The 17,317-nt window shown below is 39.7% G+C and overlaps 2 protein-coding genes across 7 annotated transcripts in view; both read right to left on the bottom strand.

Annotated features, from left to right (window-relative positions):
- Positions 1-489: 489 nt before the first annotated feature.
- On the bottom strand, positions 490-9,921 carry LOC103613250 (complement C1q and tumor necrosis factor-related protein 9A). The gene is made up of 3 exons (XM_008631004.2): positions 4,507-9,921; positions 2,481-2,543; positions 490-1,570 (listed from the first exon to the last, which is right to left on the bottom strand). Exons 1-3 carry the CDS (start codon positions 4,724-4,726, stop codon positions 765-767), a joined length of 1,089 nt encoding a protein of 362 aa, XP_008629226.2. The 5' UTR covers positions 4,727-9,921; the 3' UTR covers positions 490-764.
- Positions 9,922-11,401: 1,480 nt separating this feature from the next.
- SPATA13 (spermatogenesis associated 13) overlaps positions 11,402-17,317 on the bottom strand; it is a 169,233-nt gene continuing 163,317 nt past the window's right edge. For all 6 annotated transcript variants that reach the window (XM_017730766.1, XM_017730768.1, XM_017730765.1 and 3 more), the window contains 2 exons: positions 15,264-15,338; positions 11,402-14,029 (listed from right to left, as the gene is read on the bottom strand). In XM_017730766.1, coding sequence (XP_017586255.1) covers positions 13,848-14,029; positions 15,264-15,338 — 257 coding nt within the window. In that variant the 3' untranslated portion in view covers positions 11,402-13,847. The remainder of the gene's footprint in view (positions 14,030-15,263; positions 15,339-17,317) is intronic.

Genomic DNA, 17,317 nt, shown 5'->3' with positions numbered 1-17,317 from the left:
GAATTAATGTTCTACGACACAGGAAATATCCCTTGATCAGATCTCTGGCATGGCTGCTTCAGTGTTGATTAAATATTATCTTTCATCTGAGAAAATTTGTTTTGCACCAGCTAATTCTAAAGTACAGCAGCTTTATGCTGTATTTTTGCACTGGCCTATAATATCTGCCCACATCAGAGAATCCACATTGCACTTCCTCCTATCACTCCATTTTGCTCAATTTCAGACCTGAAATCTGTGACTACACAGAGAGCAAAAAACCATATTTTAAAGCTGTTAAATCCACTCAGATACAATGAAACTTGCTTGCGCCATACAGCAAGCAGTCCCAACTACACTGATTTCAAGTTTAAAAATAATTTTAAAGTGGTTGGATACAAACTAACCAAGTTTCAAGTTCATCTACACATGCCACCTTGGAAGACATCAAATAGCTTGGAAGTAACTGTTGCTTCTTGTTTATACAAGATGTCAGGGACCCACATGACATAATTCTGGAACTTTTGTCTTTTATTTCACCCCAATTTGTTTTAAAACATTTGTTCTTCAGAACTGGGGTACCTACCTACAGTAAGTCACCAAAGCACTAATGTGTTAAGCCCAGCACTGTAGATTCTGAAGAGTTGTCCTCTCTTGTGCAGAAGCTGTTCCTGAAGCCAACTGTCTGTTTTCTGTTGAATGCAGTAGGAATTGTCCAGCAGATAACAACTTTCTTAGGGAGGGCTGAAGGGCACAGACATGCAGCATTCAGGGGTAACACCGAGTTATGGGGTGGGTGACAGCAGCGGCTCCAGTGGGTCAGCAGTGCTGAACAAGAGGAACCCAGAGAAGGTGGTATCATCATCACCGTCTGCAAACAGCCCATTGAAAGCCTCTCCTTGGTGGGCCTGCAGCCACACCTCATCTCCTCCCTGCAGCTCAAGGATAGCAGCTCCCGAGGCCTGGTCCTCTCCGCTCTGGTACCTGTCCATCGTGTGCAGCATCTTGATGCCATTCTTAACAAGAGCTACTCGCACGTTCCTTGAGTAGACAGTGATGTGGTAGGTGAAATAGTAAACGCCGGCGTGTTTGCAGGTGAATTTGCCAGTAGCTGAGTTGAAGTCATTCAGGCTGTTATACAGCACCTTGTCAAATTTGATTGGGCGATTCGGAGGGGGAAACTTGGTGGTGACTGTAAGGCCAACACTGAAAGCACTCCTTGGCAGGACTCCTGGGGCACCTACATTCCCCTTGTCTCCTCTGTCTCCTTTCAAGCCTCTTTCCCCCTGAACTCCTGGATTACCCTGTGGCCCCATACCTCCAGTACTACCTTTAGGACCTGGATTACCAATCGGGCCAGTCGGCCCTGGGAAACCAACTCTTCCAGGATAGCCAATTTCACCCTTTGTCCCTTTTGGACCTATGGGTCCAATGTCTCCTTTTAACCCCTTTTGTCCTTGCAGTCCCAGCTCTCCCTTCTGACCTTTGTAACCCACTGATCCTATAAATCCTTTTGGTCCCAGTTTCCCAGGTGGTCCTCTTTCTCCTTTATCTCCTTTGTTCCCCTTCTCTTCAACAGTCCCATTGATTCCTAAAAGGAAAACAAAAACAAAACCAAATAATAATAAAAACAAAACAACCCCACAACTTTCTTGTGATCTTCCATTGGAAGGCACAAATTGAGTTTCAGCATGAGGAATATTTGTGCAGGTGTGTGTCTCCACTGTACATACTGTGCTCACTGTACCACAATTTATCATACATTTAAGTGCAGGATAAGCATAATATCTGAAGAGCCTGTTATTTTGTTAGAAAACGGGTGCTCTGGCTGACAGCAGCAAGAATAAGTTCAAAGAAAGGAAGGTAGTCTATGGGCTGATAATAACACTGACAGCTCACATCATCTCATGAAAAAGCAAAATCTGTCCAGACACTTCTTTACAGTCTTTGGCATACAAAATGGGTGAGATGGTTCACAATTTAATCAGAAAAAGAGGTTTTTTTGACAACACCCTGAACTTGCTTGCCATGTGTTTCTATAATTTTTATGTGATGGAGCTTTTCTTGGGTCACCCAGACTGCTACTGCACCACAACTAAAGGCTTTTTGTCCTAGTTACTTGGCACCCCAGGCTTCATTTATCCTTCATCTATTCTTGGTCTGAAGATCAAAGTCTTCAAAACTCCTCTGGTTGCTGCACAAGGTTTTGAAGGTGAAGATCTCATGATGTGAGAGGCATTTTAGCAGTTGATAGACAAAAGACACCATAAAGAACATATGCTCAATCCATCAGGAAAAGAACCTGATCAATTCTGCACAAGGGCCTTTGGCTTCCCATGTTAGTAATAATGCTGTTTGTACGGTTTGCTGTTCTCAGTTTACAAATGAGAGAATTTAACAGCAGCAATGAAATAAAAATAGATGAGATTGTAGGATGAGTTCACAAACACAAGGGCAGCAGTTAATAGTTAAATATTAAATTGAAACACTTCTTCTCTGACCTTGTTCGCCTTTCTCGCCATTGACACCATCTTTTCCTGGACTGCCAGGAACTCCTGGTTCACCTAGTACAGAAATAAAAAGATTCTCATTAAACAAATTACCAGAAAATTTGGGAAGAGTCCTTCTTTAATCCTTCCTCTTCAATCCTGGGCAAACAGTAATGTAAAACATACTCATATTCCTGACTTTTAGTGCCTGCCACTGCTGATACTTTTATCTTATGAGAGATTGACAAAGAGGACAGAAACTGTGCTTGAGGATGGTGCTTTTTGGGTGCATAAGAAATCCTTGACATAAAGAGGTGAGCTGTTGAGATATGTAGAGTCGCTATATCCTGGTGAGGACCACCAATATGAAAACTTCTTCTCTTGTTGCCTCCATCAGTGGAAATGGAGTGAGGAAGCCACATTCAGCTGGAAGCATTGCAGGGGCAGGAAGCCTAGCAGTGAAACAAGGACATGGTTTAGTGGTGGTTCTGGCAGTGCTGGGTTAATGGTTGGACTCGATCATTTTAGAGATCTTTTCCAGCTGTAATGATTCTGTGATGCTCTGAATCCTAAATTCCTGCCTCAAGAAGAGACGTGTAGGAGTTTGACCAGTGGTAATGGATCATTACAGTGAAGTAATATTGCCTGTAGAGTTGAGGAAGGCATTCACACTCTTGATCCCTGTACCTAGCATGACATGGACTTTCCACTGCTCTAAAGAGAGCAATTATATTAGTTACTTTTGTAGTACAGATGTAGTACAGATGACCAAGAGGTCCATGATCAAATAACTGGATTTGCATTCAGAGTGCAGCAATAGAAGAAAAACAGAGTTGGTTGTAACCATATCCCAAGACTAACTCTCCAGCCATATGGACCAGAGAACAGTTCTTTAGCAGTTTTCTGCACAATGGGCACATCCCAGGAGCTGCTGAAATTTCATTGACTTGGTAAGGAACAAAATTAATATTCATGTATTAAACCACTAAGATGTATGTACATAGATATAAAGAATGGTACAGTCACCCCACTTTGTTCAAACAAAGAATAGTCAGTACAGTCATCATAACAGACTAATTTAGGAAAAATGGTTGGGAAGTTTATCAGAATCCAATGGTATCCTGTGATAACTCACTGGAGTGAAGGAAGGCCCTTTATAAGTTAAATGAAAATAAGTAAGCTTAAGATTTTCCATTTTTCGGACCTTTCTGGAAGCCTGCGTACAGAAAAAAAAGGCATTTAAGTGTATGTGTTTATTAAGGTGCTAATGGAAATCTTTGTTTCTTTCTATATTTTAAAAGGTGAAGTATGATATGTCCACATGCCTGCAGATTTATCACTTTGTGCAACCCTGTCCTTGATATTCCAGCATGGATGCAAGGGCCATCATTAACCTAAGGCTTAAGGTATTATAGGGGTGATTAGCTTTAAGATGCTGAGATTATCTCTGGCTTTGATATCTCACACAAATCTCTATTATAGCCTGCTGGAGCAGACATGAATCCTACATTGTTTTTCAATAGTCTCCATTTCTGAGCTTACTCTAGTGACTCTTGAGTTACAGCAAGTAGGCACACTCAGAATCAGGTCCCACAAATGTGTAGTTTAGATAAGAGAAATCTTCTTCACACTGCATACTTCCTACTATACCAAACAAGGTATCAGTTGGTGCTTTTTTGGTTTATTGGGCATGAAGCACTTTGCAGAAATATAGTTTCTATCTTAGAGAAGTAGGATTAGGTTTGCAGCCTTTAAAATTTTCAAATAGACTTGAAAATATTCCCACAATAGAAGGTAAAGCCTTTTTTTCTTTTGTTTTTATCCCATGAACCTGGCATCTCCATAATATCAGCTGTCTTGCTTTCATTATTTAGCCTTTCTTTATATTTCCTTCTTCAAACAGGTAAATGACCAATGTGTGAAATGTTTTCTGAAGGCTAGGCAGAATAATCCCATTCATTCAGAGTAACTACAGACAAATTTGGCAGTGAATGGATTTGCATTTGATACATTAAATCATTCATTCTGAACATAGTACCTGTATCTCCTTTGTCTCCTTTTGACCCGTCACGTCCATCACGACCAGGTATGCCATTGTGCCCAGGATTGCCAGGGATGCCAGGATACCCTTGGGTGCAGACATCCTGTTTTTGTGTTTCTGCTGTGCTGACTACAATAGCCAGCAGTACAATCCAGCTTTTCATTCTTAGGTAAGTTATATGACTTTGGCTGAAATGTTTAAGAAAGAAAAAGTACATCTGCCTAGGTCTACCTTAGAAGAGAGTGCAGTGGTGGAGGGAGGAAAATAAGGAAATGGGTTTTCACCATGTCTATTCTTCTGTTTTGTTTTTATTTATAAATCTCTATATAGCATTAATTACAGTCCTAGAGACTACTGAGTGCTATTTTAAATAATTCTTTAATGGAGATATCAGTCATAGAATTGTTATACATTTAAAACATTAGCTTTACACAATTCTCCATCCCCATTTCTCCCCGCACCTACTTGTGACTGCAAGGTTGTACCTCTCCCAGGAGATGGTGCCATGGGAGGTAAGCTAAGGCAATTCAACCCCCTCATTCACCACAAAACAATAACTTTTTTTTTTTTTTTTAATTATTATTCACCGGAGTTAGTCCCTTACTGGGTTAATAAGTTGAATAACCTCAGAGGAGGGGTCAGACCAGGAGCAGAGTGAAATGAGGGCAAAGGTGAGAGGAATCAAGTAAGAGGGTTTTTTGGCAAAAACAAGTCTTTAGCTGGGTTCTCCCAATTCACGTAACTTTGCTACTAAAAGTCCAGCTCATATTTATCTTTTCACTAGAGAGTCCCTCCTATAAACTGTCTTTTAATATAGACCCATTGAAATACATTCAGACTTAATCCTGAATACAGCTGCTTTAATTGAGTGTAAGAGCAACTGTTGGGAAGAGATTAGACTGAGGAATAAAAAACAAATAGCAACAAAATTAATACCTGTTTTATTTGGAATTAATATCCATAAATGTCTAATGCACAGAAGCTTTGCCTGTATAGGTTAAGTACTTAGGTAAAAGTGATTGTTAGAATGAGTAAATTTTACGCAATTGGTTTTAGAATTTGTTATTTTATTAATGAGGAGTAAGATCAGTTAACTGGCATTGATTAAAAAATGGTATCTTCTCTTTAATCTCTCCACCACCATTTCTCACTCTCATGAAACAATGCACACAAGTACCATGTAGAGAGACACCAGTATGTCCTCAATAAGAAAAACTATACCCTTAACCTAATTTATAGAGTAAGACTTTAATTTTGGGACATGTTCCTGAATCTTTTTATTCTGTGTTCCGAAAGGTCCCCCATTTTTTTACCTTTATTAAAATTATTTATGGTGTCTTTGCCAATGGCTTTACTCAGAGATGTTTGATCACCCATCAGAAAAATCCCACTTAGTCTGCTACTGCTGGTTGGCACTAAAGAAAGGTGAAAATAGATAAAACATTTGCTACTTCTGAGGTATATAAACATTTGCTGCCTTAGTCAAAGGACTCCAGAAGAGTGCAAAAGGAAGGAGTGCTCTGTATGACGTTGCTAGGATATGGTGCATCCCACGGAGAAGTCTGACAGTCCTTGTCCACTTAGAGAAAACCCCATTCCCAGTTGTCTAAAGAAGTGTTCCTTGCCTAAAGAATAGACAGTGTGGTCCCCATACATGCACTCCACTCCACAAGCTGACAGTACCATCATCACATATATAGGACCTTTGTTCTTACCTCGTTCACTTGGTACTTCCAGTGTTCTTGGGCATCTTTAAACTGAGTGTAAAAGCTTCATGTGAAGGAATGCACACTCGGATATGTGCCTTGAGGACAAGCACTTGTTTGGTCACTAAATTCTCAAAGGTCAGTGATTAAATTTGGAGAGCTGTTCAATAATTAAAACAGAGGTTTAAAGTGGAATCTTTCTATTTATTCCAATATTAAGCTGAAGTGCTCTGTACTTTGGCTTTTACCACTGTTACATGAAAGAAAATAGTTAAAATGGATTAATAAGGCTTTGATTTCCCTGTTCCTTTACACAAATACATCACACAAATGTGGTGTCACTGACAGCTTGGTTGATTGGTGGGAAGGAAGGCATGTCTCACACTATTATTGTGCTGCTAAAATATGTAGTGACGTTCATTTCTGAATCAGGTAATTTACAATGGTTTAGGTACAAAGACTATAGCAATTAAAACTAAAAATGCTGAGAATGTGGCATTACAATTATTACGTGATTATGAAAAGAGGTAACAAGGTTGAATTAAAGTAAATAAATAGAATTACAAAGTTTTTAATGTGTAATTAGCAGGCTCCCTATCTAGCTATTCAAGCAACAGTCAAAGCTATTGGGCTACTAAATTATATGCTATTGGTAACTAATTTGAAAAAAGCCATAACTCAACTCTTAACTGTGTTTCTTGAAACTACTGAAGCTGCTGCCGTCTCAGGACTAGTGGAAGTCAACTGAGCTTATCATCAACTCCCTAAATGCTGATCATCAACAGTGAAAGATAAAACCAAAAGTAAACAGGAGTTAAGGAGTGTTAGAGGAAACGGCCTTAATTTACCCTTGTTGGTTCAAGAGACTGCAGTGTCTGAGAGTGTCACCATACTGCAAAGATGTGACACGTGTGCTCTGCACAAATCAAAGAACTTTCCCTCAGCACCGCTGAGAAACGAAGTTTTCTGTAAGATCTTCACCACCACCCTGTGGCGACACCAAAATATTGCAAGAGTTGAGGTGCCCTGGCTTGAACCTGGGACATTGTGTCCACCGCACTCTGAAGAAAAGGAAGGACCATGTGCAGCAATTCGCTGTTCTACTTCAATGAACTTCTGTAGGCAAATTAACCTCGCTGCAGTGCTAACTGAGAAGAAGAAACGAGAGCCATAACGAACAATCCTTTTCTCTTTACCCATTAAGCACCATCTGAAATTTTCTAAGGGTGCTTAGCCTCAGCCTCCTCTCTCACTTAGAAGTTTGAGTCATTACAAAACAGCCCACCCTACCAGTTAGGAATAACGTAATTCATTAGTTACCTCTACCTTGATGGACTCTGCAGTTAATCTGGTTTGATGCATTTTTAGCAGACAACTGCTGTAGAAATAGCCTTAAAGACAAATGTTTCTTTCAGCTGCTTTTTAGTGCCTTGTCTCATCACAGAATAATGACTTGAAAATAACTACACAGGAGCAAGAGTGCATCATTTGCTTAAAAAACATTGCACCTGAAAGGCAGGAGATGCAGGAGTTTTTAGACTGATTGCTGTGCTAATCACCTCTGTTAGATGAATAGGACAACTACGATCATGAGATGGATGGTTAATGAGATATGTGTCATCCTATTAGCAGAGCAGCTTCTAGACACTTTTTCAGTGAGTCAGTATCTCTAAAGTCTAGGGTGTACTTACAGGAAGGGGTCATGGTGTACCTGAGGCTCCTCCTTTCCCCTTAAGCAGTTTCAGCTTTCCTGAAAAAAAATCGCTGGGAGAAACAGCTGGTAAATCCTGTATCACCTTGTGTTTGGAGAGAAATTCAGCCCTTGAAGAGCAGTGATACTTCTTCCTCTGCTGACCTCTGCCCTCTCAGATCTGCCCTTCTGAACTTCACTGATACGACTCCAGTGATGTGGATGCATACTTTCCAACCTCTGCTTGTCTGCAGAGTGGTTTGGCTGCCATTGCAGGTGTCCCACTCTGAATGCTTAAAACATTAAAACAACTCAGATAAAATGTTGTCCAGGTGTCATTCAATCACACACACACACACATACCCCAAGATGCACAACAGAAAGGTAGGATGTAATGTAAACAGAGGGAGGGTGTTATGGGTGTGGGTCAGTTGTCTGGTGCAACCTGCTGTAGGTGCCAGCAGAGACATTTGGGGATGCCACATGGAGTCTATAAAGGAGGTGTCGATGAAAAAACATTTATACAAACACACACATATCTGTTTTTTGAAACCAGAGCCTAAATACCTAATAGTGGCAGTAGGTGAGTTCTCAGCACCAGGCACTGGACAAGGACAAGTTCTGATTGCAGTGAACTAAATGGAGACTTAAGATGAACAAAAAATGTGTTATGCTGACAGTTTACACATTCTTGTCATATTCTTACAATTACATACCCAACAGCTAGTTAGAGTAACTGGACTTCGTAAAGCATTTAGAAACACATTTATTTGTGTGAGGAGTATTTGTGTGCTTCCCTTACAAGCCATGAGGCGTGCTGGTTTTCATTACTGAGTTCTTCATTTCTCCTTTGATTCTGGAACACGAAAAGGCCCGAGTCCTTGTCTCTGTTACCAAGCACAGATCATTACGCAGCCTTCAGAAAAAACCTAAACAAACAACGAAAAAAATCTAAGACAAGCAGTGTTATTTCTGTACAAACAAAAAGCTCCATCTGACAGATCAGCTCTCAAGGAACTTAAAAGCTGATAGTACAGAATTACAATCTACAGGATTTAGCCTGACTGCCCAAGCACGAAATAAAATGCACAAATGAGCTCACCCTGGCCGGATGAACCACAGGGTCCTTAGAAAGCCTATTGATTGCAACATCCTACTCCAGTGTTTGCTCAGGGTATGTTTTTCTGTCATCCAATCTTATCTCACCAAGTGCTCAAACTGTGCCTTTCACTTTAAGGTTGGAGCACTCAGCACACATCCCACTGCAGCAGGAGCTTCCTTGGGAGGCCCGGGGAACTCTCATCTTTGAGGTGAACCAAGAAATATAAGAGCCTGGATGTTGGAAAGAGGGGTAAAGAATTAGCAAACCAACTATTGTGCCAGCATTTGAACTTGCCAAAACATTTCTGATGAAAAGATTTCAGCAAAGCATGTTATTTTGTTAAAGGTGATGTGTTTTAGCAAAACCCAATTTTTGATACAGCCTGGAGCGGGAACAACCCAGGTACACTTTTCAGATGTGGCCCTCTGCCCTGTCAGAATAATGAGATACAAAAAACTTCCCCGAATCAGAGAATTTGAATCCCCAGCTGTGTTGCCCATTGCTCTATCAAGCAGGCAGGTAAGCCTGTTCACACACATTTGCAGAACGTGCCTTTTGGGTGAAACCCTTTAAATGGCTTTGCTTTCGTTCCAAGGAAAATAAAATTTAATCCTCCTTACCGGCACTGCAGTACTTAAGTCACCATCCTCTTTATTAACACAGAAGCTGCATTTGCATGTATTCCAAGGGGTACCGTGTGAACCCTCTACCAGAAGGTAAAGCACAGGAATCACAGGCTGAGACAGCAACAAGGACAGGCCTAGACAATGAAGACTTCAATACCAGAACCAGGCTTAGTCACTGTTAAAATCAACTTCTGCTGAGAAGTACTGAAGCTGTTACTGGGAAACCAAGAGAAGAAGGTGTGACTTTTTTTCTTTAAAATACTAAAAGAAATATGATAGTTGATACCTTTTTGCATCACAGAGGAAATTTTGTAGACAATAGAAAACCCTCAACAATTTTAAAACTGCACAATAAAGTTTTATAAAACACAGATGAGGAACTTCAGCTTTGTATATTATTTAATTCAAACATGTACAATAAGAGAAAAATAATAGGAATGTAAGTTTGTACGTATTTCCAGAAAATAGATTCATTTGACAAACAACGTTCGAAGAGTAAAATAAACCTTGCAATGCAGTTACTCCAGAACAAATGCACATCAAGCTACTGCAGTCCTATACATTGTACTTCAGCCGTCCACAGCCAATTCCTCTGCTCTGCAGCCAGGACATGTCGTTTACAACAAGTGTAACAGCACACACACACGGGGTGAGATGCGCAAAGCAATGTACGGGAAGTACAGCGTTACAAAACACCGAAATAAAAAATATATGTGAGCTATCCCTAGTATTTACGACAAAGAGTTTTAAATTAGAGATCGTTCAGAAGGCATTGCCTACATACAAATGCCACATATATAGAAAAAAAAGCAGAAAGGCAGTCAGAGAAAGGTACTGTGTTAGTTATGGCTAAAGACCTTTGGCTCCAAAATTGTGATATAGTTATTTTCAAAAGACAACTAAAATGTGGAACATTTGAGAAGTCTGTCTTTGAACTCAGTTCTTACACTGACCACTAAAATTCAATGTGAAATTTAGCATGGCAAGAGCCACTTGTAAAACAATCTTATTATTTTATACATCAAATGCTCTGAGCTGGATGCAATTATGGTTTGGCATTTTCCTAACTCAGTGGGAACACATTTGAGGACAATTATATTTTACTGCATCTCATGCAAAAAGTCTGAGGTTATCTGCTCAGCAGGCCATCAGGAAGGCTCTGGCTGGGCTTTATCTAAATGAGGCACAAACGTTCTTAGTAGTTGCCCTAGAATTTTTTATAGTAACTTAAAGCATGCAAGTGGAAAAGAACAGATGTTGCCATCACAACTTTGTGATGATATATATATAAATTTTGTCACCAGAAGGAGAATCAGGGCAAGAGTTGCTAGAATTCAAACTTTTATATTTTAGTTGCAACTCCTTCCCACAGACTCTGAAGTGAGGCTGACTCCCAAGTAAATATTTGTCTTAATTGTTAAATAATATAATTGTGTGTTTTTATTTCACTATAATTTTTTTAAAAGACTATGGCATAGTATAAATTTGGCCTGTCTTACTATATTTGATCTTAAATCTGTTGCAAGGTCATATTGCAAAGAAAGACAGAGAGAACATTACAAAACAACCATGTCTATATGAAGGGTACCATATATATATATGTAAAACTGTCCTGAGTAATCTGCACCATGAAATATTTTCTTTTTATCTGTCTGAAATTCACTTCTTGAGAAAAAACCTGCTGCATCCAAAACCATATGCAAACATTTCTGTTCATTTTTAGGGCTAAGGCACCAGCACTAATATATGGGAAGAGCCTTCATGGGCACTGACATGTCAGAAGAAAGATCCCCAAACCATTTTTTTTCCAGCACCCCACAGAACCAAGCACTGAAAGGAAGTAGATTTCAGCAAAGACACATATGTAAGTGTGGATCTCATAATGTCTTCAGGTCCAGCTGGCAAAGTTTCTGGGTGAGCACTGCAATCCAACTTCAGACTTTTTTTTTTGCACTTAGAACAAGTTTTTCAAAATGTGATTATGAAAAACATCATCTCCACTCGCACCGTACATGCATCTCGTTGGTTTGCAGGCCTGAACGTGGCAAGTACCCACAAAAATGGGTATGTAAGAAACGCAAAAGGCTTACTCATTTGAGGGGAAGGGTGTGCATCCATGCCTGCATTTGGAAGTCTGCTCCTTGTGTTTAAATTGAGCATTTAGAATTATCTTTTCGAAAAAATCTGAACAGTGATGGCTGGCTTAAACATCTGGAGAAATATACAAGCAGCTTTTTTCACTGACTTCCCCATGCATTTTCTTTCAGCTGGATCATCACAAATGTCAGCGCGCATTTCCAGTTCTCAACTAGCTTAGGTCATCTCCCATTGCTATGGGAAAGCACAAGCAACGAAGTTCACTATGCAGAGCACAATTTGGCTGAGCATACCAGATTTTGCCTTATTGCCGAACTATATACACAAGGCATTTGAAATGTACAGTTGTCAAAAGATGTAATTTAAAATCAAAACCACAAACATGGGCTTTGCAGAAGTGGCCATAAAGTTAGGAAATCACAAAATCTAGTTACTAGTGGGCTTCACAACACCGATGATAAATAAAAATATGGAGGTAACAATAGTAGTAGGAACAAATACATCTTTAAAATAAGGCTTTTTTACATTGTTGTTATGATGCCTGGCCTCTAGCCCCTTGTTTGTTTTTCAGATATTACAGATCCATGACAAAGCTGATTGTGCCCATTGTCAAAGAATACCCTTGGATCTATCCTAATCATCAGGTAATGCCCCTAATCAGCAGCATAAGATAAAGTACTGTAAAGACATTCATAGCAAATCAGTTCTGAAACATATCGAGTCTTTATTTCCTTCCATATTCCCACCAGTCTTGTCACCCTTGATGAGAGCAAGCAAGCAGAAATCATCAGTGCTACAAATATCAGGATCCTCTTTCTTCCTGGTGGCTTTTTAAAAGTTATTCTCCCAGATCAACTTCATGCCACACACAAATTGAAGCAATGCAAATCACGGATTGCATATGCTGGCCAGAGCTGACCTTAATCAAGTCAAGTTCTTCCCCTTCCAATGAGGACTGATGACACCGAGACAAAAATCCATCTCTGACCCACACAATTTCTTTGTCCCTTCCAGTAAGGATTTCTCTTTCTTTTTGATGAAGTTATTGGTCAAAACCCATTGTCAACTGACTGTGTACAAGAAGCATGGATCCAGACCGCTTCAATATATTTACATTACTATTTATTCATTTTCTAAGTCCAACTATATGAATAAAAAGCATGAGACCTATGCAACATAGCCAGCAGTCACCATGTTCTGTCTCAACTCTGACTTTGTACATTCACATTATCTCCGTGAGAAAATAAAAAAGTATTTTTTACACAGAGAAATAAGCATATTGGAAATACAAAGAAGAGTCTCCCAGGTGAAGAAGTGCGTGAAAAGTAATATAAAAGCTCTACATTTAAGAGCATACATGCATGCAGTATCTTGCTCTGACTGAAATTAATCAATCCAAGATGCCCTGGGCTCCTTTCGTTTCCACTTTTGTGCAATAAATGCACGTATCTTTACAGTCCATTTCACACTCTGTTCATGTTTCTATAGGACAGAATAATATTTCCCTGTTCCAATCTGGAATATGGTAAGGCCTTGCGGGACGTTCTCCTGCCATTTGGCAATGTAATAGAAAAAAGACAGGAAGGATTAGGGTCCACTAAATTCTGCAATAGCTGGTTAATCACATGGGATATCTCCATCTGATTTAAATGGGTGATCTGTGCTCAGCACTGCAGAAGGAAGAAGAAAACTCTCCTAAGACTCCTTCCTGATATATCCCTAAGGAAAAATTCCTCCCTATCTAAAATTTGGCCATGAATATAAGGTTAAGAAAAATGAAATGTTACAATGACCTGCATGATTCCATCACTAGTTCAACATAACTAAGAAACAGAGATCAAATACTGCTGTTTCTGAGTAAGAGCAAATTGTCTTTGTCAGAAGAGAGACTGCTCTTCATCAGCAATGCTGACACTTGGCAACACGGACTTCAGAGCAGCCTTGACAAACTTCATTCTTATCCAAGACAAAGGCTGCATTCCTGGTGCAAGGGAACACAAGGTTCTGCCTCTGAAACAGGAGATTCGCTGAGCTCAAGTAAGCTTGACTGTGTCTCCAAGGTCCTCCTCCAGAGTAAGTCTCCCTCTCTGCTGATGTCCTTCCAGGTCCTTGGCCCCTCACTTTTTAAAGGGAGTGAGTTTGTTGAAGGTATGCCAGAAGAGGGATGGCTTCCGCTTGGGTTCTGCCAGGGCAAAGACCTGCTGCTGCGGGACGCTGGTAGGCACAGTGATGTGTCGCTGGTGAAGGGGATGTAGGGTTTGGTGTGGAGGAGGCACAGGACACCCATTATAGCTCACACCTGCAGAAGGAACAGTTGGAGAAAGCACCTGAGTCAGCCAGGGAAATTTAAGCACAGAGCCAGGAGACATGATGAATTTTGCCGTGATCTTGAATGGCAGAACTATTAAAGGTCACCTTTTCTGATGTTTGATTTTTTAATTGCTGCATTGAGTTGGCTTAAGAAGACAACAGCACCAGTAAAAATAACATTACAGAATTACCAAAAACAAGCAGCAGTTTCACACAGCTGGACTATATTGTTTGCACAAGTAAATTCTGGTATTTCTAACGAATGACTTCAAACAGCAGATACTAATACTTCAGTCCACTCTCAGAGTAAGGTTGGGTAAAATACTGCTACCAACAAAAATGTTGTTTCTTTCATTTGGAATATATTTTTATGGGTTAATGTTCTTAAGACTTTTGAGTTTTGTGCATTCTGAACAAAATCACCTAATCACAAACTTTAGCCACTTCCCTGAACATCCAGACAGGTTCTGTGGGTTATCTAGTGATTGATAAAGAGAAGATGCTTTAAGAATATTAATCCCAGGGAACAGAAGACAACCAAACATCAACTCCTTCACTCCTAAACTCAGATTTAAATCTTGTTCCACTTCTCTCTCAGCACACTAAAGATTTGCCCGAGTTTGACTTTAAGATGGAAAAGGACAAAATCTGTTGTGATTTGTTTCTGTTGTGATTATTTTCTGAGAGAGGAAATGAATAAAAAAGCCACTTCCTGATAAACAAGCTTCTAGTCCATCCTTCCTTCTACAGGGATGCCAGAAGAAGCCATTACGACTGTTATTGGAAAAAATGTAACAATGTGGCTTGCAAAAAGAACTTCAGGACATGGTAAAGAAGGCACAGAACTGGTAAAGAAGAACAAGCTCTTTCCGTAAAAGCAAAGGAAGGAATCAGTAACACTCATTTCTAATTTAACCTCTGCATGCAGTTCCTCACAACCCTAAAATGAACAGCTCGCCTTACCTCTTGAGCATCTTCTCTAATATAAAGAATACTGACTCGTCTGTTTGGAAGAAGCTCAGGGAGCTGATTTAGTAGACAGTTTATAGAGACATTGGAATTTAATATTAAAATACAGGTTAATGGCAATAATTTGGCTCCATGTAAACCACAAAAAATGTTTTTAGAAGACTGAAGAACTCAGTCACAGCCAGACTGTGCTATCTCCTGACAAAAAGATCACTGGAACACAGTAAGAAGGTAATGCAATTCTGAACACCCACCTTTCATTTTTCCTTGCCTTGACTTACGGGCATTCTGCATGGCTTGTTTCTTCTGGTTTTCTGAGATTTCCATACCTACATCAAAGTGTAAATTAGGGCACTAGTACAAAATTACTGTATCTAATACTTGGTTACATTAAATTAAAACAAATAAGTAAACTATATTTTAAACAATTTTTAGTAAATCTTAGTAGTAATACACCTGAAGTTTTCAGAAGTATATTTTATGTTGTCATATGAACTTCAAGGGAGTTTTACACTGGGATAATGATAGGTAAGTCCAGATAAGAAAAGATTTTTTTTTTAAAAAAAAGTGTACAATAACATTTCTGAAATCTACAAGTCACTAAGTAATGGATCACAAATGCAAAATCCTTTTGTTTTTCACTCACTCTGAGCTAACCTGGGTAACAAATGGGAGTCACTGCTATTGCAGTAGTACAAATCTGGGTATCTTTCCCTCCCCTCAGAGGAGAGTATCACAAAATCTGCCAGACACTGAAGCAGGCTGTGATGTGGTTTTGGCTGCATCATTCTGGGGCTGGATCCCTCACTCGGGTTTCTCATGCACCTGTTCACATATTTGTGTAACTTACATGAAGCACGTGGGCAACCCTATGCTATTTACTACCATGTGGTAGGCGTATAACCGAGCTGTGGTGAGGGCAGAGATGACAGACATCTACTAGAAGGTGGCACCAGAGACCGGTGTTTTCTGGAGCCCAGGTACAGGCACTCCAGTGTCCTCTCCCAGAACACAATACAGTTGAGATATATGGAAATGTCACATTAGCACAAGGTGACAGCAGGGTGCACATGCTGTTTCATTTCATGCTGTGCATGCGGCTGCATTCATTTCACTCATAAGCACAGAACGAGCACAGAAGTTGTGGTTCGAAGCCAGAATGAAGTGTCTGCTTTGGTTCCATTTTGCATCTTCCCTCACTTCTCTATACTTTTAAAAATCCCTTTACTTTTTCATCCTGAACTTATGAAGAAGTTATTACAAATCAGTGTATTAACTTAAAACATCCATAATTTTGGGGTAGCAGAAGTTTTTTATTCTGCAGGATTTTTTTTTTCCTTTATAGAAACAAGGAAACAGATTTTTAAAAATGAAAGCAATTTCATCAAGAGAGATCAGACCACTTTCTTAGGGTTACTCTTAGTGGTTTGGAGAAGGATTTTCTGGCTGTGGCCTTTTCTCTCTTATATTCATAAAAGCTAAAAAAAGCTAGATACGGTTTGGGAGACAATGACTCACACCAGTGTCTTTGAAAATAGAAGTAAAATGCCATTTGAAGTTCTGAATTGAAAGAGTATTATTTGTTCTCTGAGTGGTCAGATTACAGGCTTTATGTATAGTCCAGCAAGATAGCTTACAAAATCAACAAGATAAATTTAACATGAGGTTGAGAATACTGGCACTTTTCCATTGGTTTTGGCTAAAGAAAATGTTCAATTATGCCAAAAAAAGAAGAAATTTTAGAAAAGAAACAGTCTTCTGGTTAATGGAGAAGCATCCAAGCCACTGTGACTCACAAGACCAGATGGACATTAGCTATTACAACTCAATCTTTCTTCTGGTTCATCATACCTGTCCCAAAACAGGTACATCAGAATAGTGAGTTGCAACATTTGAAAAGCAAGTTTACAGAAGGTTGGATGTTACATGGGCAGAAAATACTGCATGTGCCTATGTGCCATTATCAAACACACAGTTTCTCTTTTTACTGGGGTTTTTTTTTTTTGCACTATATTGCACTGTGCCTGCACCAAGCACAACGGAGCCTCCTGTGCAATCCTTGCACTCAGCACCATGGGACTTCATGACCCTAAATAAGGGTTACTGCTGTTATGACAAACCTCACTGCCAGTGCCACCACTGTTGAATGGTTACTCTCTGGACTATCATATGATTTTCATGAGGTCCCAGCAGAATAGTTTAGGGCTGTAGCTGCTAGACCTTTGCAGTTTCCTTATGCTTTGGGATTTCTGTTAGCAGTGTCACTTAGGAGGAATGGTAACACCAAGAGAGACCTATTGCTGCCCAG

Source organism: Corvus brachyrhynchos, unplaced genomic scaffold (assembly GCF_000691975.1).
Source record: "Corvus brachyrhynchos isolate BGI_N302 unplaced genomic scaffold, ASM69197v1 scaffold363, whole genome shotgun sequence".
In the NCBI taxonomy this organism is placed as follows: domain Eukaryota; kingdom Metazoa; phylum Chordata; class Aves; order Passeriformes; family Corvidae; genus Corvus; species Corvus brachyrhynchos.
Note: the sequence above shows the minus strand (reverse complement) of the source record. Positions and strands in the feature narration are given on the sequence as shown.

Excerpts from the sequence above, each read along its gene's own strand:
- LOC103613250 (XM_008631004.2), bottom strand. The coding sequence starts at position 4,726 with ATGTACTTTTTCTTTCTTAAACATTTCAGCCAAAGTCATATAACTTAC. Across the intron at positions 2,544-4,506 it reads AGGAGACAAAGGAGATACAG|GTGAACCAGGAGTTCCTGGC; the intron begins GTACTATGTTCA and ends TTTCTGTACTAG. Across the intron at positions 1,571-2,480 it reads TGGCGAGAAAGGCGAACAAG|GAATCAATGGGACTGTTGAA; the intron begins GTCAGAGAAGAA and ends TTTTCCTTTTAG.